Source organism: Equus quagga, chromosome 13 (assembly GCF_021613505.1).
Source record: "Equus quagga isolate Etosha38 chromosome 13, UCLA_HA_Equagga_1.0, whole genome shotgun sequence".
Taxonomy (NCBI): Eukaryota; Metazoa; Chordata; class Mammalia; order Perissodactyla; family Equidae; genus Equus; species Equus quagga.
Genome location: NC_060279.1, coordinates 41,359,403 through 41,385,489, shown reverse-complemented (window position 1 = coordinate 41,385,489; position 26,087 = coordinate 41,359,403). Strand labels below are relative to the sequence as shown.

General features: G+C 45.6%; 1 protein-coding gene across 1 annotated transcript; it reads left to right on the top strand.

The window, feature by feature from the left end:
- The first annotated feature begins 728 nt into the window (after positions 1–728).
- RIIAD1 (regulatory subunit of type II PKA R-subunit domain containing 1) lies at positions 729–7,525 on the top strand. The gene is made up of 5 exons (XM_046683608.1): positions 729–853; positions 1,300–1,376; positions 5,503–5,549; positions 6,639–6,766; positions 7,419–7,525. Exons 1-4 carry the CDS (start codon positions 770–772, stop codon positions 6,707–6,709), a joined length of 279 nt encoding a protein of 92 aa, XP_046539564.1. The 5' UTR covers positions 729–769; the 3' UTR covers positions 6,710–6,766; positions 7,419–7,525.
- The last annotated feature ends 18,562 nt before the right edge of the window (positions 7,526–26,087 follow it).

Below are 26,087 nucleotides of genomic sequence, written 5' to 3'. Positions count from 1 at the left end.
TTCTTTCCTTTGCAGAACTCAGTTCACTCCATCCTATGGAGTGCTTTCTTATTGTTTTAAGAATCTAAGACTTCAGAGGGGCCACTATGTGGCCTAGTGGTTAAGTTCTGCATGCTCTGCCTCAGCAGCCAGGGTTTGCTTCCTGGGCGCAGACCTACACCAGTCATTAGTGGCCATGCTGTGGTGGTGAGCCACATAAAAAACATAAAGGAAGATTGGCACAGATGTTAGCTCAGGGGGAACCTTCCTCAAGCAAAAAGAGGAAGATTGGCAACAGATGTTAGCTCAGGGCGAATCTTCCTCAGCTAAAAAAAGAAGAAGAAGAAGAAGAATTTAACACTTCAATGTCAAGTGTCTACAGGATACATGGAGGGGTTTGGCTTCCAGGCAGCCAAAAAGAGAAGAAGCCTAATTCTCTTTCCCAGCTACTAGGCTTCATCCAGCTTCCACCCAAGTGAGAGGGTCAGGAACCAAATTCTGGGAGACTCTGCTTTAGGAATTCTTTTTCCAGTTTTGCGCTGCAGCTGAGAAAAAAACTATTTGAGGTTGGCCAGGGTCAAGAAAGGCTCATCCCATATACAGTCAAGCCGGCAAGTCAGTCCCCAAATCTGGGGAAGGAAATTCTTAAAGACCCTCCCGAGTTCCCTCGCGGGCTTCAGAGGTGCCTCCCCCAGGCTTCCCTCAGCCCCTCCCCCTGGCTGGAGAGGGCCGGGCTTGGGGGCGGGGCCTCGCGGCGCGCACGGCCCGTCGCCCTGACGACCGCGACAAGATGGCGACGCTGCGGGGCTGCCTTCTGGAGTCCGACCCCGGGGCGCTGAGCCCCGCGCAGGTGCAGCAGCTGCGCGACTTCAAGGTGGGTGCAGCCCCCCCGCCCCGCCTCCGTCAAAGTGCAGCTCCACCAGGGTGAGGGCCCCGGATAGGGAGGAGGGCCTCCGGGAGAAGGGGCGCGGGAAGACCCCCGGCGGAACCCGGGCTTCTGGGGCGCTGAACAGAGCCCGGCAGGCGCCTGGAAGGGCGGGAAGAACTGAAAAAGGGAGCTGGCCAGAGAAATGGACCGAAATTATGCCGGACAGATTAACTTAGATACAAACGAGGACTTCCGACAGTGGGGACCCGTGCTTGGTTGAGACCCCTACGCCTAAGCCGGAGGCAGCCTGGAGATGTCGGTCTGTGAGGACATCCAGGGAAAAGCCCCGGGTTAAACGCGCACGTTGCGTCCCCCAGCCCTTCGCACCTCCAGGACTTGAACCCTGAAATCTGTCTCCTCATGGAGCGTGACCCTTTGGTCTTGTCCCCTAGATTCAGACTCGGATTGCTAACGAAAAGTACCTAAGGACCCACAAAGAAGTGGAGTTGCTCCTAAGTGGTTTCTTCAGGTAGGTGGTTTTCCAGAGCCGCCTTGAGCAACTCGTGGAAAATTTTACCAAATCTTGTTTGGGACAGATGAGTGTGAGTGACCCCTTCTTTCTTTGAACACTTCCTACTGCTTCCTTTAGGGTCTGACAGAAAATATCCTAAGATTGAATTTTTTCTAACTCTGGGATTTGTGGCACCCAGTGTTTTCTTGAGTTATCTCTAGAGGTTTCCTTTAGTTATCTCTAAATTCTCAAAAATACTAATATCCATTCCCTTTAGCTGTAAGGATAAATATGTGCCTTGTGACAGTTGGAAGAGGGGATTTGGCGCTGAGAAAGTCTACAGGCAGCCACTGGGTGTAGAACACTATTCTCCGTCAGAAGAGCTTAACAAGATCACTAGAACTTAAAACAAATTCAGATGTTTGGCCCTTGCGTACCTGAGAACACTGTTGTAGAAGGACTTGGAGGGTCGGAAGCCACTCCGCTTAAGTCTTGGGGAAGAGAAGGCCATTTTCAGCATATCCTGGAGTATGTTTTTCCTTCCCCCACACTGCCTTTCAGCATGGCATTTGCTGGAGAATTCTCCCTATGGGACGAAAGGCAAAGAATTGAGGGGAAAAAAATCATGGAGCAGCAATGGGTAAAGACGATAGAGCTATCTCAAATACTGTTTGGCTATAGAAAAATAGGCAAGGTTTAAATAATAATAATGCCTTCCACATCCAGGCCCGGTGTTGGTTTCCTACACTAGCAGCTATCATACTCCATTGTAATTGCATTGTGCATCTTCTGTTTCTCTCCCTGGACCAAAGCTCCAAGCTGCTGGAGCCATGTTTGTGTCCCCAGGGCCCACACAGTACATGGCATCTTGGTACACTTTTGCTGACCCTCCTAGCAACTCCACAAAAGATAGTTTATTATCCCTTCCATTTTACAGACCAAGAGGTGAGGTACCTTCCCCAAGTTGCAGAACCGGGATCCAAACCCCTGGTTTTTCCACTGTGTTGCGTTGTAAGCGCACAGGAGCTGGGGAGCCAGAGGTAGGGCTCTCCTTTGTCTTCTCAAAAGTAGGCCTGGAGAGGTGTCTTTTTCCCCAGGCCCATTTGTGTTTCCTGGATCTCACTGTTCTTCATATTTTAACCATTTCTCCAAGTGGCAGCAGCTTCTCAGAGGGCAGACAGGGGAAGGAGAAAGGGAAAGCTGAAACCTGTCTGTGAAGGCTGGTTTTATTCGGGTCAGGGTAAGCCTTTGACACAAGATAGTTTAAGGATCCTCTGTCCGTGTCTGCCCTGGGGATTAAGCCATCACTTTTTGTACCTTGTCTTCTAAAGGGAAATACAGGATGACACTGTTCCTATCCTGGGGAGCTTGCAATCAAAGTTAGGAATGATTCCAGCAGGGAGATTGGAGATAGATGTTAAAGATGTAAAAAATCACCATTTGCATTGTTCACCCTCGGGGGTGGTGAATGAAGAGGGCCATAGTTTTAGTTACATGTCAGGGATGGCTCTGCTTCTCTGTCCAGGAACAGTTTCCAGGGGGAGCTGCAGGGACAGCCTCAGGCATGTTCCCTTTCCTTCCTTAGCATCCCCCTCCCCGGGCCAGGTAGGCCACCAGGCTTTTCCTTTTGCTGTCTCTGAAGCTACCTTACATGAAATCCTCCTGGCCTCTTTTAGGCCTTTCTCTTTCTGGGGTGGAGGTGGGAGGGGGAGAGGAAGTGTTTGGAGTTTGAGAGTTTGCTTTTGTTTGTTTGGCGTTATTGTTATTTCCTCTGGGTGGTACCAGGATGAACCAGAGTCAAGCCCTCATCTGTACTGGATGCTTCAGATGGTCCTTCCTGTGAAAAAGAGAAAGGGAGAAGAGCAGACAGAAGCCTGGGCAGCATGCCTGTCCTCATGTTCTGCAGGTCTCTGCTCTAGACTCACTCTAAGCCACGGGAAGCTCTGAATAGGTTTTGTTGGGAAGAGAGCTCCCAGATTGGGTTTTCCAGATTCTAATGATTTGTCGTCGCTATTCAGCCACGGCTCTCTAGTCTATACTCATATATACAGTGTACAGAACTCCTGATACCTTGAATTTTTGGCCTGAAAAATGGGAAGAGTAGGAATCTAACTTATTTTAGGCACCCAGAGATCTCAGGTTTTAGGCTGGAGATATAATAGCCAAGTGTGAAATTGTAGAAAGACTTTGATGCTTTTGTAAACACCCAGGCAGATGAATCTTCCTAAAATACATCACTCATCATATCATTCCTTGGTTGGAAAAAACTTCAGTGGCTTCACAACAGTGACTTAAACCCAAAAAGCATTCTATTGAAATATAAAGTACAGAAAAGGGGCATATCCTAAACTGGGTGAACTTCCACAAGTGGAGAACACACTAGGGTCCAGATCAAGAAATAGAACGTGATTGGCACCTCAGACCCTTTGTGGCCCTTCCAGTCACTTCCCCCTAAAAGGTAGCCAGTATCCTGACTTCTCACAGCATGGATTTGTTTTGCCTTTTTTGAACTTTATATAAAGGGAATTCTACAACATGTACTCGATTGTCCTGGCTTCTTTTGCTCAACAGTATCTTGTAGATCCTCCATTTTCTTTGCTGTGTGGTATTCCACCGTGTGACCACACCACACTTGGTCTATCCATTCCCATTGACTTTTGAACTGAGTGTAAACGTCTCTCCCGGGCCTTCCAGGCCCTTCTCACAGAGGCCCCTTCACGTCCCACTGCTCCTCGCACACATGCCCTGCTCTGCCAGACCGAACCTCTCTGGTCACTCCACCAGCCTGGTGGAGGGGCGTTGACACTCGGGGAGTGCTCTTCCAGACCCTGGGGATACAAAGGTGGATGCGACCCAGTTCCTCCCGTCGAGGAGTTCACCGTCTATGGAACATGGGCTGTTTCTTTTCATTTCCAGGCCTTTGCTCTTGCATCTTCCCTGACTCTGGAACCAGGGAAGGCTCCTGTCCCCAAGCCCTTGTCCTGCCTACTGAAATCCCGTGTACACCTCACGGTCCTCTCAAATGCCAGCTGCTCTGTGAAGATTTTGGGGGTCCTGCTCTCAGTTGCATTCCTCTCTCCTCTGATCTCCCAGCGCATTATTTAGTACCCTTCTAGGAGCCCTTCTGGGAGGCTCCTTGGCCTTTTGGACATTTGGGAACTTACCATTCCCTTTTATAGACTGTAACGTCTTTGAGGTGGGGCTATATTTTATCCTTTTTAAAATCAATCCCTCATATCTAGTACAGTTACTTACACATAATTTGTGCTCCATAATTATCAAGTTGAATTGAAGGAGGAAAAGGGAAGCAAAATTCTTGACACTTGGGAGGCAGGAGCTCCTGGCCTGGTGAGGCCTTCTAGGCTGGTGGGCAGGGCAGCCATGGCCAAGAGTTGTAGAGAGCACTGGCCTTGGAATCACAAGACCTGGGCCCTCCTTTCTTTACTTGCTTTATGAACCTGGACAGATGATTAACCTTTTGAAGGCTTGGTTTCTTCATATGTAAAATGAGGAACAGTCATTGCTGTTTCACAGGGTTTTTGTAAAGGGAGATACTGTGAACACTCTTCAGGAACAGAAAACTATGTGACACAAGGCATTCTCAACTCCCAGTGGCACCAGCAGCGCAGGTGTTGTCACGGGGGCCACTGCACCGCAGGGCCAGCCACCATCTTCAGTCCATCTTCTCAGCTTTGTTTGTTGTATTCTGCCCCCAGCCCGTGGGAGTTTATTGTTAAACTTATCAGAAGGTTGTGGGCTTGCAGATCTGTCTCACCACACTCAAGCCCCTCCAGGACTAGGCAGCATGCTCTCCATCCTCGCCGCCCGCCCCTGGCTTGGTCTCTGGTTCCGTGGGAATGTTGTTGAATGCCTGACAAGCTTCGCCTGGCTGCAACACAGCTGTCTTTCGAGTGAGCAATCCCTAGGCTTATCGCCATGTAGGATGGTTTGCTCCATGCCTCAGATCCTGACTTCAAGGAAAATCAGGAATGAAGGGGTCTTTGTCAGGAGTCCTCTGGCTTTCTGACTCCCAAGACGGGTGTGTGTTGGGTCAGTGTGCTTCCTGCAAGCTCAGGACCAGCAGCCGTAGCACAGCCTGCCTTAAAGCCTCTGCCTCCTGCCCTTTTTCCCTAATGTTTTCCAGAGAAATGTTTTTGAAAAGACCAGACAACATCCAAGAATTTGCTGCAGGTGAGTAAGGCAGTGTCCATTCTGGGTGTTTGATAAGCCAGCGCAAGTGGTGTTACTGGGAGTTTAGACCCGGACAAGCCCAGGATTCTTCCTGCAGCGTTTGGGGGACTTCTTCACCTGATGTCCTCCAGGGGAGCTTTTTTCAGAAGGCTCTTTCCTCCATTGTCATTTCCTCAAAATGAGAACAGATAAGAAATGAGGCAGAACTTCCTCATGGTGAGGATTTTGAGATTCCCAAAGGAACATGCTGGCAGCTCTTTTCCTGGAATCTTAAAGCAGGGTTCACAAGCCTGGCTGCACGGTAGAATTACCTGGGGAGCTTTTAAAAACGCTGATGCCCAGACCCACCCCAGAGGTTTTTAGTTAGTCTGGGGTGGGGCCCGGGATTCACAGTTTTAAAGGCTCCCCAGGTGATTCAAATGGCTCCGCTGCCCCCATATGGCTTGAGGTCAGTGGTATTTAGAGGGACGGGGCTGGGCTGGATGATTTCTTGGGTCCTGTTAGCCCTGGGAGTTGCTTACGGCCTCAAATCGTTTCTAACTGAATCTAAGTATGTCTTTGCTGCAACAGCAGATGCTGCCTCTGATTCACATTATGCTGGGTGTATAAAAACCTCTTCTGTCGTCATCCTGCAAGAGCCTGGTTCTCCTCTGAGAGGATATTCTCAGAGAGGGCGTGATATCTCAGAGACAGGAGCTGGCAAGCCGAGTTGAAACAAGAATAACACTTGGCATTTATTTGGGCCCCAGGATGGGCTGGGAGCAGAAAACCCAGAGACTCCCTCAGCCCTCTGATGGCTCCCTGTGCGTCAGCAAGCTGGCGAATGGCAGGGCAGTGTGGTGGGGACAGGAGCCATCCTGTGTCAGCCCTTCCTGGGAGCGTTTGAGCTGGCAGGCTGAGAACTCCTTGGGCTGGGGACAGTGACCACAGGATTTGCTGTGACATCTCATATTATGTTGTAAAACAGGGCCACCAGTAACAGTCCTGCTAAGACCGAGACATGCTAACTTTTTAGCAGAATAAGCTGTCTCCCTCCCAGTCTTGTTCCCTTGGGTTTAGATGATTTCTTCTTTTTGATTCTTATCCTAGACTATTTCACAGATCCAAGACTTCCCAACAAGATTCACATGCAGCTAATTAAGGAGAAGAAAGCAGCTTAATTAGCAAAATCACGATGCTCAGCTGTTGAGAGAGACCAGAAAGAATCCAGCCTCAGGGTGGGTGTTAACCTCACTTACAGACGGAAGCTTCTTTCCTCTTGTGAAAATAAGCACTGGCTTCTCGGCCCAGGGTGGGAAAGAAACCAGAGGGAGGAGCTGAAGAGAAGTTTCATGCAAGTGTTTAGTTTTCTTGACACTATTTTGGGGAATTAAGGACTATGAAGAGAGGCCCAGGGTTTGTCTAGCATGTCTGCGGCAGGAAGAGACGTCTGTCATCTTAATCTAGTGCAATGGATTAAGAGAATGGAAGCAGAGTAGTTGGGGGTAAAGAGAGTGACAGGGATGTGGGGGTGGGACCCATTAGTATCAAGACTTTACTCGCCAGCTACAGAATTCCAGAGCGTCCCTGCAGATGGCCTTTTCCTTATGTCCTTGGTGATGGGAGTGGAGGGGGGCCTCCCATTGCTTCTGGGAAGGGTGGGAGCAGTGCCCCCCCCCCCCACCCCCCCGCCGGTGCGTCTGGGATTGGGCGCTTTTCTGCTCCCCTCACCTTCAATCCAGGCTGTGCCATTAGGGCCGTCACACATTTTTCAGGCAGGATGATGTCTGAAATGATTCTGAAGGCTGGGATTTTGTTGTTTTCTTTTTTTTAATGTAAGGTGGGAAAAAGCCACACTCCTGATTTAGCAGAACCATTTCTGTTTTGCAGGGTCATCTGGAAGCAAGAGAGCCCTGTTGCCATCACTGTGGGTTTCCAGGCTGCCTTGGGCTCTGTCTGTTGTGGCAAAGCTTTTAAAGATACTCACTAAAACAGACCTTCCCGCTCTCTGCGCTTTATTTCACTCAGGAGAGGAAGACGTCCCTCATGGGAGGGCTACCCTGCCCCCACTCTGACCTGGTGGACAGCAGGCCTGTTTCTCTGTCCCTGGCAGCCTGTGGGCTGGGTCAGCAGGCTGTTTCCACATGTGCCTCAATACCGTGTGCTCCCTGCCCCTCCAGGCCACTCACTCCCAGAGCAAGACCAGAGGAAAGAACAGGGGTGGGGACCACACTGGTCGTGGTGGTGCTGAAACGAACAGAGTCCACACTTCAGCTGTGGTTTTGTTTTCTCTTTATCTTACCTCCTGGGTTACTGTCCAGAGTGTACAGGTGATGGTTAACTTTTATTTCCATAGAAGCAATAATAAAAGGAATTGGGCTGGAAGGACAACAAGAGAGAATGATATTAGACATAGAAAACCTATTCAGGGTCATGAATATTGTGAAATGTGAGCCTAACAGATGACTCAGAGAGGTGGTGGCATTTGTTGTTGAGGATTTTTAGGAACAAGCTGCCCATCCATTTGATTTTCAGCTAAGAGGCAGGAAACTGTAGCAGTCGGCCTTATGAAGTCCTTTCCAGGCCCAGGAGGCGTGGAAGTCTTGCATCTGTATGTCCTGCCTCTCTGGCCTCCACAGCCCACTGGCTCCACTGTAAACAGGGCCTCTCACCTGTATGTCACGGGTCAATATCACCATGGCAACAGGAGCACAGCCCAAAGCGTGGGCTGTATTATTTTTACTTCTCTTGTCTCCGCCTGTCTTGTTCCCAGCTGCCATCACCTGCAGTAGTAGAGAGGGCAACAAAACAGGGTGTTTAAGAGAACTATTAAAACTACACATAATAAGTTATAGAACAGGACCCTGCGGAGTTATTTTAAGTGCTTTTGGAATCACACTTCAGCAGCTCTAGCTCTGACAATGAGGCATCCCTGTTTAGAAAATCCAAACGGAGCCTTCAGCAAAAAACACACGTCTACTGAGGACCTCTGATGTGAAGTGTTATGTTAGACACCCTCGGAACCTTTCCTGGGAGAAGAGACCTGCAACAACGTGGGGAGAGCGCAAGGGGTTTGTCAGGATGCTTGAGTGCCCGATTTAATGCTGTGAGAGGGCAATCGCTCAGTCCTGGGGAGTTTCCTGGTAGAAATAAGAAGTGCATTTCATTTGAAATACATTTCAAGGCCTTCCTGAGTGAGGAATGCATTTACTATGTGGCCATCATGCATCTACCTTGCGTGCGATAGTGTGCTAGGGCCCAGGGGTTGTCTTGCCGTGCAGTGGGCTATAGTCTGGGAGATGGGCTGCTTTTCTCCCCAAACCTTAACTGTCAGAATAGCTCACCTTTTAGACTGAAAGCTCCATCAGGGCAGGGGCCAAATCTAAAAATCGAACTTGTTCACTATTGAATTCCTGACTCCCAGCCCTGTGTCTCCATATAGCAAGTGCTCAGTAAGCATCCGTGCGGAGAATGAATGCTTGTATAACTGAATGAGCAACTACGTTATATCAGTTGCTATAAAGACAGTTATATACCTGTGATGGAAGTAGGTACATATATAGGAGGGGGTAGAAGGAAGAACACCAGGTCTGCCTGAGGGAGTGAGGGGAACCTCACGGAAGCTCACGGAAGCAATGGAGATGGAGAGCCAGCAAGGAATTTTAAGCCAAGAGGAGTTCATGCAGAGATTTACATTTACGAAGTGTCACAGTGTGGGAGACAAATGAGAAGAAACTAAGACTAGAAATGGAAAGACCTGTAGGGAGACAATCACCAGAGTCCAAGCCACCATCATGTCTCACCTGATCCACGTCCTAGCCGGTCTCTTTGCTGACTCTCCTGCCCACTCTATCAGTTGACAATGTGTTTAGCTGCACAAGTGGCTTATGCAAATAGGGGGTTATTTTGCTCACCTGATAAGTCTGGCAGTAAGCAAGATTCAAAAGTTTAATGATGTCGACAAGTACCCCGACCAGGCTTCCATCTTTCTACTCTGCCAGCGTTAGCCTATGGCCTCACCTTTGTAAGAGGGCTCCTGCACTCGCAGGGGCCATTTCTGCACTCCGGGCAGAGAAGGAAGAAGAGCCACACCAGCTGAGTCCATCCCCTTTTTATGAGGAAGGAAAAGTTTTCCTGAAAGTCCTCCCCACCAGGGTCAGGCCAGACCAGGTCACGTGGTCCACCCAAGTGCAAGAGAGATCAGGAAAGGGAACATCTGACTCCTCTCACTTGTAAAGCAAAGATGGCAAGAGAAAAGGAGAGGGGAACAGCTATTGGGTCAGCCCCAAAGCAGTGTGTGCCCCACCCGCACTCCCTGATTCATTCGCCATGTCATAGCTGGAAGGACCTTTTAAGAAACCTAAATCAGAGTATGTCACTCTCCTGCCTAGAACCCTTCAGTGATCTTCCGTGGACTTAAAATAAAATCCAGGTGGCTTTCCAGGGACTTACAAAGTTTTGCAAAACCCTCTCCACCTCTCAGACTTTTCCCACTCTTTCTCTCCCCCCTCACTATGCTCCAGCCACACTGATCTTTTCTCTCTTCCTCAAACATGCCAAGGCAGTGCCCACTTTAGGGCCTTTGAACTCTGCCTGGATTTCTCTTCCCCAGATCTACAGGGCTGGGGGTCGAAGCTGGGATGCTCTGCACTGAAAGAAAATTCTGCTAAGCAAATGGGCCTTGCTTTTCTCACATATCAAGTCTGGAGGTGGTGGCTGCTGGCCTCGGTTCAGGGCCCACCTCTCTTCAGCTTCTCTTTCCCTCATGGTCAAAGGAGGAGCAGGAAGACCAGGAAGGGCTGTGTCAGTGATACTTGTCTTTCTTTTCTGGAAATGAAATGCTTCTCCAGAAACACCCCCTCGATCCCCACCAACGTCACGTCGGCCAGAACTGTGTACACGGCCTCCTCTTTAAGGGAGGCTGGGAAATTGAGTCTTTAGCCAGCCTGCAATGCCCTAGATAGCTTACTGTCACTTTCTCAGAGAGTCCTGTCCTAGGGATCCAACTGAAGTAGCCTTGCACAGATATTTTTTAATATTTAATTTAAAGTACCCCCCAGCCATTCTCTATCAAACACTCTGTTTTGTTTTCTTCATAACATCTATTTATCTTGTTTGCTTACTTTCTTGTTATTGTCTGTGGCTCCAAGAATGTGAGCTCCAGTGAGCAGGCCTTGTCAGTCTTGTTCGTCTCTCCAAGGCCAGCACCTACAACCATGCCTGGCACAGGCAGCTGCTCAGTGCTTGCTGGATGATTGGATGGATGGTGGTTAGAAGCCTGAACTGCAGGATGAGGGCGTGATCTATGCAGTGGCATGAAAACAGGAGATGAGTTCTAGATTTATTTACGAGGCAGGACTTGTGGTTTGAATGGGGTAGAATTATAAAGGGGGTGTAGATTCTAGAATGACTTCCAGGTTTCTTTCCTGAACAAGGAGAGAGATGATGGGTCATTCACTAATACAGAAGGGCAGTAGATAAGGGCGGGAGAAATAGAGAGATGAATTTAGACCAAAAGGTTTTCACTGAATTTGCAATTGGGTCATGGGTACTATTAATACGAATAGCTTCAGTGGGTTTGGCAGAAGTCAGACTGTGGTGGCTTTAGTAGCGATTGTGAGCTGAGGATGTGGAGTAGATGCACACTGCCCGTGGAGACAACCTTCTAGGAGCATGGCTGTGAGAAGACGGAGGAAGGGCAGTAGTTAGAAGGGGAAGCAGGGTCAAGGGTGGGCTTTTGTAATGGGAGATGCTTGAGCATCCACGGATCTGACAGTGTCCATCTCTTTGGATCTGTTTTACTTTAGGCTAAGAACATGAGGAGCTTCTTGAAAATGTTGCGCAGATTGGACCTGATAGCCAGAGGTAATGGGGACAAACAGGCAGGACTACCTTTGCCACCGTGTGACCTAGAGTGACCTCTCTGTGTCAGGCTCCTCATCCTCACAACTGGAGCAGCAGCTCTCACAGGCTTGCTGTAAGGATTACCTCCGTCTTGCTGTTCAAGGGGTGGGAAGGAAGGGCTGCGCCTAGAAAGCAAGGCCCTCTCCGTCTAGCAGGACGGGGCTCTACTGCCCTCTCCTGGGCGTGGCTGGAGACACCACTCGGAGAACGCCTGTTCTAGGCCTGACTGCAGAATCAGCAGAAGGAAGAGAAACAAGGCTAAGTGGGAAAATATCCACAAATTCACAGATTCCTGGAATAGAAAGTTCACTCAGAAGTTACAAAATCCAGGGCCTTATCTCCTTCAGTGCTGCTTCATGAGCTCCTGGGATGTTTCCTTCTTAAAAGTGTTGGAAGAAAGAAAGCTTGCAAGGTTGATTATTCATTCATTTATTTATTCACTTACTTATTCACTCATTGACTCAAGAAATATTAGGGTATATTACATATTCAGGGCGCAAAGTTTTGGAAATAACACATACTCTTTCCTCAAGGAACTCAGTCTAGTGAGTAAAGACAGATACATAGGATTATAACACAGTTTCAAAAGTGAAATGATAAGAGAAACACACAAGCCATCGTGGGCGCACAGAGGAGGGGCACGTAACTGGCGCTGTGGTAGTGGGTGAGGGGACGATGAGGAGATGGCCAGAAAATATTTCCCAATATGGGAGCTGAACGCTAACACATGAATCGGAATTAAAGGCACCAGATTACTCTCTAGTAGCGTATCTCCCCATTATTAAATCCAAAGGGCAATTCTTGTTTCCTCCAAGGAAAGTTCTTCCTGAAGTCTTCCCTCACTTTTATCTCTGTGTTTAACACAGTCTCACAGGGCCTTGGTTTTCATATCTGTAAAAAGAGGGGGGTGCTGCTAGATTTTACCTTTGAGCATCGTTGACGTGACTGAACTCTAGGAATGTTAACATTCGATTTGTGAAAACATCTCCCTGGGAGCAGGCTGGCAGGCGCATATGGACATGCAAACCCCAAAGTTTTTCAGCATCTATGGGAAAATTCAGCTCTAGTCCAAAAGAACCAAATGTGCTTTTTCTAATAGCCTCTCACTAAATGCTTGTTGAAAAAGAGCAGACTCCCGGCACTCTTCAACCATCCCTGTAGTTCCCTTGTGTTGCTGAGTTTGCACATCTATAAAGGGGGATAACGTGTCCCTGTGGATTTGTTGTGAGGGTTGTCATTACACGCCCAGGCACTGTACCTGTGCCTGGACCATAGTAGGCCTCCACAGATAGCAACTACTATTTCAGTGAAGTAGCAGAACTCAATGCATTATTTTCCCCAGACCAATTTAGCCTGGCACAGGGGACGGGCACTGAGGAGAGAGTCCCAAGTGTCGGCATTTTGGAGAGAAAAGGAAGTAAACTAAAATTAAATGCAAGTTGACTTGTTGGAGTTTAAGACTATTTAGTGTGAGACTGAAGACTTGGAGCTTTCTCAGGAAAGCTTCTTCATGACCCAACATAATGGTTCAGTAGGCACACTTCTGACTCCGTCTCTTATAGGTCCCAGGCGGCCTGGAATCTGAGGCAGGTCCTTCAGGAACGGGACTTCACCAAGCAGCCTGTTCTTTGCATCAGTCTGAGAAGCGATAGCCCAGAGTCCTCAGAGAATTACGGTGATGAGTGAATCTCTGGGGACTGGGAGAACAAAGTTCCAATAGTTGTCTGGTAGCTGTAAGGGTAGGTTAGTTGCTCAGTTAGCATGTACCTGAGAGCTAAATCTGAGGGAAAGAGGCTAAATGGGTTACTGCATTTCATTTCCACACTTTACAACTAGAGAAAGGAAAACCAAATGCCAAAGTAGAGGACTGAAGCATAGAATTTCTTCAAGCAGAAACTGCCTTAGAGATCAGTAAGTCCAATCTTATTTTACAGATGAAGAAACTTGCCCACATATGACAGAGTGGTAGAGGGGGCTGGCACCCTCCTGGTTTCCAATCAAATGTGATTCCAGTATTTCATGCTAGAAAAAAATACCTAGAATTACTTAGCTTGGAGAACAAAAAGTGGCTGGATGACAGTTCAGGAACTTATACCTCTGTGTAGTTAACCTATCATTCTAACTGTAGGTGAGGACAAAATCCATTCATTTATTCAGCAAACATTTGAGTGCCAACTATATCTCACTCAAAGTAATTTCCAGCTCCGTGATTTTCATGAATTCGCTATTCTGTACATCATCTTGAACTAGATGTTACGGGAACATCCATTGAGTGTAAAGAAAGGTAGTCCACCCCTTAACAAGGAAAGGAGGATGCACAGTGTATTCTTTCTTTAAATACTTTTTAAAAACTGTTTTTTTTTTTTTTCCCAGGGGAAGATTTGCCCTAAGCTAAGATCTGTTACCAACTTTCCTCCTTTTTTCTCCCCTCCCAGTACGTAGTCGTGTATAGTCATGAATTCTTCTGGTTCTTCTATGTGAGCCACTGCCACAGCATGGCTACTGACAGATGATTGGTGTGGTTCTGCACCCAGGAACTGAACCCAGGACACCAAAGCAGAGTGCGCAGAACTTTAACCACGAGGCCATCAGGGCTGGCTCAAGATGCAGTGTATCCTTGATCACATGTATTCAATAGGTCACAGGAGTGCTAGGACTAAGCTATAATAAGATCCAAACACAATGTCTATTTAGTTTTTTCCCTCAGGTGATGACCCTTCCAATAGTAAAGTAACAGACTGTGAGACTCCACTCACCAAACCATCAAGGAGGGAAGAGAAGTTGTGTGTAGCTGTCCTAGGTGAGAAATATCAAAAAAATTTATTCTGCTTCTCATTTTTGAAGGTACTGGAGTGGATGCTGCAGTGTGCCATCCAGTGCCTGCCTTCAGGATTGAAGCATCATCCCACTCTTCCTGCCTGCCCAAGCTCCTGGGTGTTTTGGTGGCTAACAGTTCTCAACTGGGACCCCTCTAGAAATTGCCCTTGACTGAAAAATCATTGAAGGTCATGCCTGCCCTATCCTGACACAGCCTGTATCCCTTGGTCAATATGGGAGTATAAAGGTCTGATTCCCTTGTCTCCATGAGGGACAACACTGAAGGGTCACAACAGCTCCAGAGCTCCTTCTGTCCAATCCTGTGGCCTTCACTTTCTCACAGGTAGTGTTGGTCCCAACAGCATGCCCTAATAAACTTCCTTTACTCAAATCTCCATCTTGAAATATGTTTCCCAGGAACACAACCTGGCAACAACTGATGCCAAGAGTACTGAAGAAGCAGATTCTAACATGAGATTTTAAAGCTGAATCACCTGCTGGCCAACTAGCAGTGAGGACCCCATCGCTGGTGGTAGGTAGAGGACGGATGGCCTCTGGCACGCTGGATCAGTGCAGTTGTTAAAACGTTCACTAGAGGTGCACTAGGATCGGATCCTGGGGGAAGGGAATGCACTAGTGGGGGATATGTATCCGGCTTGAGAAGTTATAAAGACAACGGAATTAGATGGCTGCTGCTGGAGGCTAGCAATGCATTGGAGGAAGACAAAGGAAGGCTGAGGGTGATCAGTCACTAATTAAAGGCTAACTGAAAGGCTGAGGCTCTCCTTGGCAGCTTGTGAAGAGGCTTTTATCTCCTGCATCTAGAGGACCCAAAAAGCTGAAAATAAGGTCCAGAATTTAATTATAAGAGTAGCAGAGTTCCAGAGAAGTTTGAATTCTTAACTCTGGCAGCTCCACTGGGAAGGAGTGAGAACTTGAGACATGGGATGGGGCACCTGGGTTGGTGCTTGAAAAAATCTTGAATCCCCAAATTCTCCTGCATAAGTATCTTAGAAAATGGCAGAGGGATCTTGCAAGACAATGTGCACTCCCTTCAAGATCTGCCCAGTCTCCTCTCCTGGCCCCCAGTAAGTGGGATTAAGTGCATCAGAACTCAGCTAAGAGCCCCACTAAGGGAGCACTATGCCCAGAGGCACTAGGGGGCCTGGCCAGCATGTACGGGCTGGAGATGGAAAAAGCTGTGTGGGTCTGGATTCTGAGGGCATTGGGTCAAGGAGGGTGGGACATAAAGTCTGATAAGGGAGAGTATATGAATATGAGAGCACCTTCCCATGACACAGGACTTCATACTGTGACAAGGACCTCAAGAGATGTTGCTGACATTCTGATAGGATGGCTCTTGGAAACTTGCAGAAAGCCAGGGCCCACGTTAAGTGAAGTAGAAATGCCAGAACTGCCATGGTATATCGTGGAAGAAGGCATCAAAAGGCTCAAAAAAGTGGGCATGTTAGAGTGAATACGCTAAGTAAAGCCAGAAAATTCACCAAATGATTATGTTCCATCAGAGGGCCCAAATTCTATTTATTGAAGTGATAAAGAAAGCACTGGAGACGAGCACCAGTTTCATTGTGAAGTTCGGGGATGGCCTTGCTCTGTAGGCCAGGGCTGAGCTGTCACAGAACTAGGCTCACTGACAGCAATGAGGGTGATAGGATGCTGAAACGGGCCAGTGGTGGGTGCCTGACCATTGGAATCAAAGTGGCTGAATTACTGTACTGAGCAGAAGGGTTGGAGAGGCAGCCAGGGTCTGACGGACAGAGAGCTCTGGAGATCAATTAATAGAACATGGCTTTCTTGGGAACAAGATACATGGCACTCAACAAGGATATTGCTCAATGTGTACAATAAAAAGAAATCAAGGATGGATGATCAGAAGGCTGAGGGAAGCTAATCTGATAAAAAGTTACAATTCCTTGCTGTTTTTACACCTGAGCCTGCTTTAAAATATACATCTTTATTGAGCCCGATTTAAAAAATAAATCTTTATTGAGGTATAATTTATTTACATTAAAATTTACCAATTTAAAATGTATACTTTAATAAGTTTTTCAAATACATACAGTTGTTTAAGATATGTAACATTTCCATCATCCCACAACATTCTCTTGTGCCCAGAGGTGTGCTGGAGCCAAATCATACCACCTAGTGAGATCCAATTGTTAGCTAGCCTCTCATCCCTACTCAGTGTTCAGTGACATTGGTAATGTGAAATTGGCAAAGGAAGGAACAATTACACCATAGAAATTGGCAAATGCTACAAATCAGGGCTCCCTTTCCGCTGAAAGCTGATCGTTAAACATTTACCAGCCCATCACAACTCGTTCCCCTTTCAGTCAACCCCCATCCAAAGCTCTGGCTCCTAGCCATCACTGATATTATGTCACTAGAGTTTTGCCTTTTTAAGAATTTCACATAAATGAAATCATACAGCATGTAGTCTTTTGTGTCCAACTTCTTTTATGTAGCATATTTTTAGATTTATCAATGTTGTGTGTATCATTAGTTTGTTTCTTCATCTTGCTGAGTAGTATTCCATTGTTGATCCATGGTTGATGGCTATTTGGCTTGTTTCCATTTAGGGAATAAAGTTCCTATAAACATTAATATAGCATTAGTAAGTTTTCATTTCTCTTTAGATCTTTTTTTCCTTTTCTGTTTAGAGAACTCCCTTTAGTCATTCTTTTAGAGTAAGTCTACTGGTGACAAACTCTCTTATCTTTCCTTTGTCTGAATGTGGCTTATTTCCCCTTCATTCCTGAAGGATATTTTTTCTGGGTATAGAATTCTGGGTTGACAGTTTTCTTCCAGCACTTGAAAAACAGTGCACCACTTCCTTCTTGCCTCCATGGTTTTTGATGAGAAATCTGCTGTCATTTGATTTTTTTTCCTTTATAGGTGTCATTTTTCTCTAGCTGCTTTCAAGATTTTTTCTTTAGTCTTTAGATTTCAGAAATTTAATTATGATGTGTCTTAGCATGAACTTCTTTGGGTTTATCTTGTTTAGGATTTGCTTAGTTTCTGGAATCAGTATGTTTAAGTCTCTTGACAAATTTGAGAAGTTTTCAGCCATTATTCTTTTGTGTACTTTTTCAGCCCTGCCTTCTGTCTCCTCTCCATCTGGGACTCCAATGACAGGAATGTTAGATCTTTTGTTATAATCTCACGGGTCCCTGAGATTCCATTCATTTTTTTCAGTCTATTTTCTCTGCATTGTTCAGATTGGGTAATTTCTATTATTCTATCTTTCAGCTCACAGATTCTTTCCTCTATCCTCTTCATTCTGCTGTTGAACCCATCCACTGAACTCTTCATTTCAATTATTATATTTTATAGTTCTAATACAGTATTTCCACTTGGTTCCTTTTTATATCTTCTATTTCTTTGAGATTTTCTATTTCTTTGCTGAAGCTATTTTTTTTTTCATTTGTCTCAAGTGTGATCATAATTGCTTGGTGAGGCATTTTTATCATGGCTGCTTCAAAATATTTGTCAGATAATTCTAATATCTCTGTCATTGCAATATTGGCATCTATTGATTGTCTTTTTTCATTCATTTTGAGATCTTCCTGGTTCTTGGTATGATGAGAGTTTTAAATTTTAGTATTATGTTATAAGACTCTGAATCTTAACACTTGTTTTAATTAACTTTCTCTGACACTGCTTTGGCAGGGGAGGGTGAAGTAGGAATTCATTGTTGTCAGGTGGAAGTAGAATTTCAGATTTCCCACTTCACCTCTATTGACACCCAAGTGGAGCTCCTCTTTACTGCTGAGTGGGAGTGTGAGTTCCAGCTCCCCACATGGTCTCCACTGATACTTTGGTAGATGTGGCCTCATTACTGCTGGGTAATGGTGAAAGTCCTGACTCTCTGCTAGGCCTCCTCTGATACTGCCCTGTAGGAAGGCAGAAGGATGCCTCATTTCTGCCAGGTGGGAGTAGATGTCCAAGTTCCACGCTGACACCATGGTCTTTACTGACAGTGGAGGAGGAGGGGGGCTCCTTACTGGCTGGTGGGGATGAAAGTCATGGCTCCCTACTTGGCCTTCTGAGGCATCACCCTGGCAGGGGTGTTGGGGTGACTTGTTAGAATCTTGCAAGGATGTAGTCTAGGTTCCCCACTAAGACTGGGCATGGCGAGGGCAGGGCCTCAGTGTTGTCTGCGGTGGGTGGCTAGAGTAGAGCAGTTATTGTCTAGAAGTTTTCTGTCTTGCTAGGCTGTTCCTTTGGCTGGCAGGAACAGGTGTTTGTTAGGATTTTTTTTTTTTGGGGGGGGGCCCATTTGTGCCCCATTGGCATTTCCAGGTTGCTGGTTTATTCAGCTCCAAATCTGGGATAAATGAAGCAAAAAGAAAACCCAGGAGACTCAGCAAAGTGTTTTTCCTGGGTCCCAAGGTCCCTAACCAGTCTACTTTCTTTTTTCCACCTTTCAAAGTCTTATGTTTGTTTTATATATAATTTCCAGGGTTACAGTTCTACCAGGAATGATAAAAGTACATCTACTCTATCTTCCTAGAAGGAGAAGTTCCATCAGTGTATTTTTCATTTCATATATTGTATTTTTCATCTCCAAAAGTTCCATTTGGATCTTCCTTATATTCCATTTCTCTTATTACATTTTTTTCCTTTATATTCTTAAGTGTATGAAGCATATTTATAGCTGTTTTAATGTCCTCTCTACGAATTCCACCATTACTGGCATTTCTGGGACTGTTTCTCTTGGTCTGGGTAACATTTTTCTGTCTCTTTTTAATGGTAATATTTGATTGGATATCAGACATTGGGAATTTTAGGTTGTTCAGTGCTAGATTTTGTTGCATTTCTTTAATGAGTGTTGGACTTGATTCCTGCATACTTGGTATCAGTTTGATCCTTTCAAGGCTTGCTTTCAAGCTTTGCATGGGTTGGTCCAGAGTAGCCTTTATTCTCATGCCCACTACTGAGTCCTTTTGAGGATTTTACCTGATGCTCCATGTATTATAAGATCTTACATACACTGGCTGTCAGGAACACAAACAAAATATTTCCAATCTTGTGTTAGCTCTGGGAAATGTTTTGCCTACTGCCTTCTGGTGATTTTATCCTCTAGTCTCATGGACTTTCCCCCCATGCATGCACAGATCAGTTTCAGTCAAATATTTGAGGGGATCCCTCTGCAGATCTTCACAGCTCTCTCTGTGTCATTCCCTTATCTCCAGTGTTCTGCTCCTCAATTTCTAGCTAATTTATCCTCCAACAACACTAATCTGTCTTCTTTACTCAGTAAGACCAGTGACTTTATTTGGGTTCCCCCCTCTGCACTGCTCCCTAGGGTAGAGTGCAGGAAACTACTGTAGTAAACTGAAGCAATCTTAGGGCTCACCTCGTTTCCCTTTTCTCAGTTAACAAAGTTCTGCACTATTGGCTTTGCAATATCTATAAACATTTCTTTTATAATTTTGTATGGTTTTATAGCTATTTATAGTGGAAGGGCAATTTCTGTAGCTGTGATTACTTCATAGGTGGAAGTGAAGTCTTCCTGAGTCAGTTTTTCAGCTGGAAACAAGTGATGAAAGAGACTGGGTTCCTAGGAGAGAGGACCCTGAAATACCATGACAAGTGTATAAGGTAATAATTCCCCTAGTCCTATCCCATAGGGACTGATGACCATTTATTTGCATAATGCACATTGGAGAAAGAGGAAAAGCCAACCATTTTACGAACTGTTGGATACAGGGTCCTGTTTGACACTGATATCCAAACATCTAAAATGTCACCATGGCCTGCTGTTAGAATGGCTAGTGTATTCCAGGTCCAAGTCTGCCTCTCAGTCGGTCTAGTGGGTTCACAGATCCACCCAGTGGTCATTTCATTGGTCCTTCATGGATAACTGAAATGGACTCATTTGAAAGTTGGCAGAACTACGTTTACCTTAGTAGTTTCAGAGCTATCATAGTGAGGAAGGCCTACGTGAAGCTCCTGACACTGCCTCTACTATTTCAGGCCAAGAATAAAAAATAAAAAATATAACATTAGTGTCCCTCTTGAAGACCTAAAGGATGCAGGGATGGTGGTCCCCATCATAATGCCATTTAATTCACCAGTCTGGCCCCTGCTAAAACCAGAGAGTTCCTGGAGAATGACAGTGGATTATGGCAATCTCAATCAACAAGCAATTTCAATTATATCTGCTGCGTCAAATGTGGTATCTTTGCTAGAGCAGATTAACACAGCCTCAGCTACATGGTAGGTGGCCATTAATCTGAGCAATATATTCTTTTTCAACTCTGTAAGAAAGGAGTATCATAAAAAGTTTGCTTTCACTATTTAGATGACAGATAATATACATTTACAATCTTGTGCCTGGACCATGTAAACTCTCCCACCCTCTGTCATAATATAATCTGAAGAGACTTGGACCATCTGGACATTCCAAAGAATATCACATTACTATACTTGGTTGACAGCATGGTAATTGCAAAGAATGAGCAAGAAATGGCAAGTACACTGAAAGCCTTGATGGGATAAACATTCTTCAAATGGTAGTACACAAACCCTGCAAAGGTTCAGTGAAGTTTTTGGAGGTCCAGTGATCTGGACCATGCCAGGACGTTCCCTCCAAAGTAAAGGAGAAATTTTACTTCTCATACCTCTCACCACTAAGAAGGGAGCACAATGCTTGGTAAACCTCTTTGGGGTCTACAGATAGCAATTCCACACTTGAGAATACTGCTCTGACACATATATTGGGTGATACAAAAGGTTGCCAACTTTGAGTGGGACCCAGAGCAGGAAAAGGCTCTGTAACAGGTCCAGATTGTGGTACAAATGACCCTGCTGCTTGGTCCTCAAGACACCCTATTTTGTTAAAGGTGTGATGGGAAAAGATGCCACATGCTGTTTATGGCAAGCCTCAATAGGAAGTCATATACAGACCCCTACAGTTCTAGGGCAAGGCCATGCCATCTGACAGAGTACTATACACCTTTCAAAAGATAGCTCCTGTCATGCTACTGAGTCCTAGTGGAGACCATGTGCTTGCTCAGGGGACATCAGGTGATCATGTAGCCAGAAATTCTGTTATGACTGGGGTTCTGCCAGACTCATAAGTCATAAGGTCAGATGGGCCCATCAGCAATCCTTCATAAGATGAAAATGATACATATAGAACCAGGCACAAGCAGGGCTGGAAGACAAAAGTAAGCTGCTTAAGCAGATGACCAGATTGGTGCTTCTCCTTCAGTTCACATCTATCTCCACATGGGGGAATCCCTCATGACCAGATGACAAAAGAGGAAAAAGGCTGGGCTTGGTTAATGTATGGGTTGTCTCAGTGGGTAGGTGGAAGTAAGCTGAAAATAGACTGTGGATGTACTATGGCCCCACTTAGAGGTGGCCCTGAAAGATGGCAGTGACGGAAATTTTCCCAGTGGGCAGAGCTTCAGGCAGTGCACCATCTGAAGAAAGAATATAGACTCACTCAGGCAAGGGAAACAAAAGAAAAAACAAACAAATGGAACCACATCAGACTAAAAAGCTTCTGCAAGGCAAAGGAAACCATGAACAAAATGAAGACAACCCACCAACTGGGAGAAAATATTTGAAAATCATATATCTGACAAGGGGTTAACTTCCAAAATATATAATGAACTCATACAACCCAACAACAAAAAGACAAACAACCTGATCAAAAAATGGGTATAGGATATAAACAGACATTTTTCCAAAGATGATATACAAATGGCCAACAGGCAAATGAAAAGATGTTCAACGTGACTAATTATTAGGGAAATGTAAATCAAAACTCCAATGAGATATCACCTTACACCCATCAGAATGGCTATAATTAAGAGGAGAAATAATAAGTGTTGGAGAGGATGTGGAGAAAAGGGAACCCTCATACACTGTGGTGGGAATGCAAACTGGTGCAGCCACTATGGAAAACAGTATGGAGATTTCTCAAAAAATTAAAGAATAACCATTATGATCCAGCTATCCCACTACTGGGTATATATCCAAAGAACTTGAAATCAATGATCCAAAGAGATTTATGCACCCCTGTGTTCATTGCAGCATTATTCACAATAGCCAAGACATGGAAGCAACCCAAGTGCCCACCAACTGATGAATGGTTAAAGAAGATGTGGTGTATATAAATACAATGGAATTCTACTCAACCATAAAAAAGGACAAAATTATCCCATTGACAACAACATGGATGGACCCTGAATGTATTATGTTAAGCGAAATAAGCTGGACAGAGAAAGACAAACACTGCATGATTTCACTCATATATGGAAGATAAACTCATGAATAAAGAGAACAGATTTGGTGCTTACCACAGAGGAAGGGGGTGGGGAATGGGGCTAAAGGGGCACATATGTATGGTGACAGGTAAAAATTAGATTGTTGGTGGTGAGCACGATGCAGTCTATACAGAAACTTATATATAATAATGTACACCTAAAATTACATAATGTTATAAACCAATATGACCTCAATAAAAAAAATAATTAAAGAAAAAAAGGAATAGACTCATGGACAGTGGTGAATGGACTGGCTGGTCGATCAGAGGCCTGGAAAAAGAAAAACTGCTGAAGACAAGGATGTCTGAGGAAAAGGCATATAGTTTACCTGAGAATGGTACAAAGTATGATGATTTTTGTAGTGCATGTTAATGCCCACTAGAGAACATCCACCACAGGAAAGGTACCAACCAACAAAGTAGACTGAATGACTTAGCCAGTTGGTATTAGATAGTCTGTTATTGGCACCCAATGATGGCAAAGTGGCCATGTGAATGGAGGAGCCATCGTGGAAGCTATGCATGGGCACAACATCATGGACTCACCAAGGCTGACCTAGCTACAGCTGCTGTGAATGTCCAACTTGCTAGTAACAGACCAACACTAAGCCCCTGATACGTCACCAATTCCTCAAGGAAAGCATCCAGCCACTGGGTAGTAAGCTGATTACATTGAATCCCTACCCCCCAGAAGGGCAGTGTTCCATCTTGTCTGGACTTGATGTATATTATGGGTATGGGTTTGTCTTTCCTGCCTGCATCGCCTTAGTGGAGCCTTAGCACCACCATCCAAGGGCTTACAAGATATTTGATCCATTGGCATGAGATCTTGCATAACATTGCATTGGAACCAAGAGTCCCACTTTTTTTTTTTTAAGATTGGCACGTGAGCTAACATCTGTTGCCAATCTTTTTTAAATTTTTCTTCTTCTCCCCAAAGCCCCCTAGTACACAGTTGTATATTCTAGTTGTAGGTCTTTCTACTTGTGGCATGTGGGACGCTGCCTCAGCATGGCTTGATGAGCGGTGCCATGTCCATATCCAGGATCTGAACCGGCAAAATCCTGGGCCGCCAAAGCAGAGCATGTGAACTTAACCACTTGGCCACAGGGCCAGCCCATAGAGTCCCACATTATAGCAAGGAGGCACTGGGTACATGACCATGGGATCCACTGGTCTAGTCATAGACCATACTACCCAAAAGCAGCCCACCAGATAGAAAAATGGAACAGCCTGTTGAAGGCATAGCTGAGGCATCAGCTTGGAGATGATACCCTGTAAAGATAAGGCATTATCCTTCAGGATGCAGTATATACCAGGGGTCAATGGCCATCCTATAGTGCTGTGTCCCTAAGTAAAATACACGTGTCTGGGAAACAAGCGGTGGATGTAGGTACAGCCCCTCATTACCATCACTCCTAGTGACCCAACTGGGGAACCTGTGCCTCTTATCCCAACTCTGGCCTCTGAGGATTTGTAAGTCCTGCTTCCCAGAAGTGGAGTATTTCCACCAGATTACTTCAGATCACTACCAAGAGCGAAGGAAGGAAAGGTATCCTGGCAGGAGTAACTGACCCTAACCATCAGGAGGTAGGGCCGCCATTACACAATGGAGACAGGGAAGAATATATTTGGCACCTTGGTCATCCGTTTAGGCATCTCTTGTGCCTCCCTTGCCCAATTTTGATAATAAATGGACAAGTGCAGTCATGGCTTGAGAAGGGCATGATGACCAGGTACTTTGTCAGGTAACCCATTTGGATCAGTAGAGGTACAAATTGCAGGGGTATGGGTAGGAATCTAGAATGGGCAGCAGAGGAGGGAGATAAGTACCAGTTGCAGACTTAAGCTACAGCAGCAAGGGCTGTTGTCTGTCCCAGACCTTCGTAAGTTTTCCCAGAAAAAGAGGCCCATCAGAATCCTAAGAGGATCATTCTAGAACTTATGAAGCAAATGGATCTGAACAGTGAGAAGAGGCAGACTGTAGTGTGCCGCCCAGATTCCTCCCTTCAGGACTGAAGCACTCATTTTCAAGCTGCTGAGCATGCCTGCAGCTCTCAGATGAGTTCCCCTCTGGAAATTGCCTTTGTGTGAAGTCAGTCACCTCATCCAAGGTGATACTCATTCCTGGTCAATGTCGGGGTATCTAAGTCTGGCCACTTGCCTCAATATGGTACACATGTCTGCAGGGTCGTCCTAGTTTAAGCTCCCTTTGGGGCTGACTTTTTGTTGAGACTGCATCTGTTAGCTTTCTCCCTCTACCCAATTCTGCTTCCTTCACTCCCCAACTGGTGATCCAGAAGACTCCCTCCAATAAACTTCCTGCACACAAATCTCCAACTCCATTTTGACAGGAACCTACCCTGTGATAAGCATTTAAACTTTTTTTTAAACCTTTTTTTTCCTTCTTCTCCTCAAAGCCCCCAGTACATAGTTGTATATTCTAGTTTGAGTGCCTCTGGTTGTGGCATGTGGGACACCGCCTCAGCATGGCCTGATGAGCAGTGCCATGTCCGCGTCCGGGATCCAAACCAGCGAAACCCCGGGCCGCCGAAGCGGAGCGCGCGAACTTAACCACTCCGCCACGGGGCCAGCCCCTTTAAACACTTTTTGAGATTAGCTGTGTGGAACGCTGTGCCTGATGCTCAATTTCAGAGAGCTTCATGATGGTGATGGTGGTGCTGTGGAAAGACACTTAAATGTGTTAAATGAGCTTTCCATCTCAAGGATAGTAGGGATGGGGACCATTGAAATGGCAAATTTCAAACAATACCAGTGCTAGACTCGAGTTATGGAGTTCTGGGAAGTGTGAGGTTGGATATAATTATCAGCACAAATACTGCTAACAGACCTCTCATTAGTTGAGATGACCTCACGTGGATGAAAGTCCTTAACTGGGCTGGAGTGGGAGATGAGCTCAAATAGGATAGAAACCAATCTCTCTCAGCTTCTGGTAAGGATAGCAAAAGAGTCAATGGTCCTACCTTTACCCTATGACCTCACATTATATCTGAGTGACCCTGGTACAACCCACTTGTCAACAGTTGGTCTTTTTTCCACTAGTGGGCCTTGAACTTATACAGAACTATCTAGTTTCCTCATCTCCTATCAAGACAGTTATTCCATAATTACCTAATGAATAGCCCCGTATCTTAATCTTCATCTGGAAACCAAGGTATTTTCTTTTTCAAAATTTCAGGAGCTGGTTCAATAAACAAAAGTTCCCTTTTTCAGCTTCTTTCATGCCAGTGTCATTTTCGCCAACAATTACCCTTAGGCCTTATTTGGATCTCCTTAGAAAAGTAGAATCCAGTGTGCTTATTCATATTGATGACTTTATCAATATCCATAGTGAGAATAAGTTTTAAGACCAAAAATGTATCAGCTTGAGTAATTTGCCCATAGAAACTGTGGGAGGTAGCTTGCAAACGTTCTCTTCGTCCTTCCTTTTTAGCTCCAAACCCCAGTGGTTCAAGAGGACATCCACTTGGAGGTCCTGTCCCCAGTCTACTCAAACCCAGTGAACACCACCTAAA

Excerpts from the sequence above, each read along its gene's own strand:
- RIIAD1 (XM_046683608.1), top strand. The coding sequence starts at position 770 with ATGGCGACGCTGCGGGGCTGCCTTCTGGAGTCCGACCCCGGGGCGCTG. Across the intron at positions 854-1,299 it reads AGCAGCTGCGCGACTTCAAG|ATTCAGACTCGGATTGCTAA; the intron begins GTGGGTGCAGCC and ends CTTGTCCCCTAG. Across the intron at positions 1,377-5,502 it reads CTCCTAAGTGGTTTCTTCAG|AGAAATGTTTTTGAAAAGAC; the intron begins GTAGGTGGTTTT and ends AATGTTTTCCAG.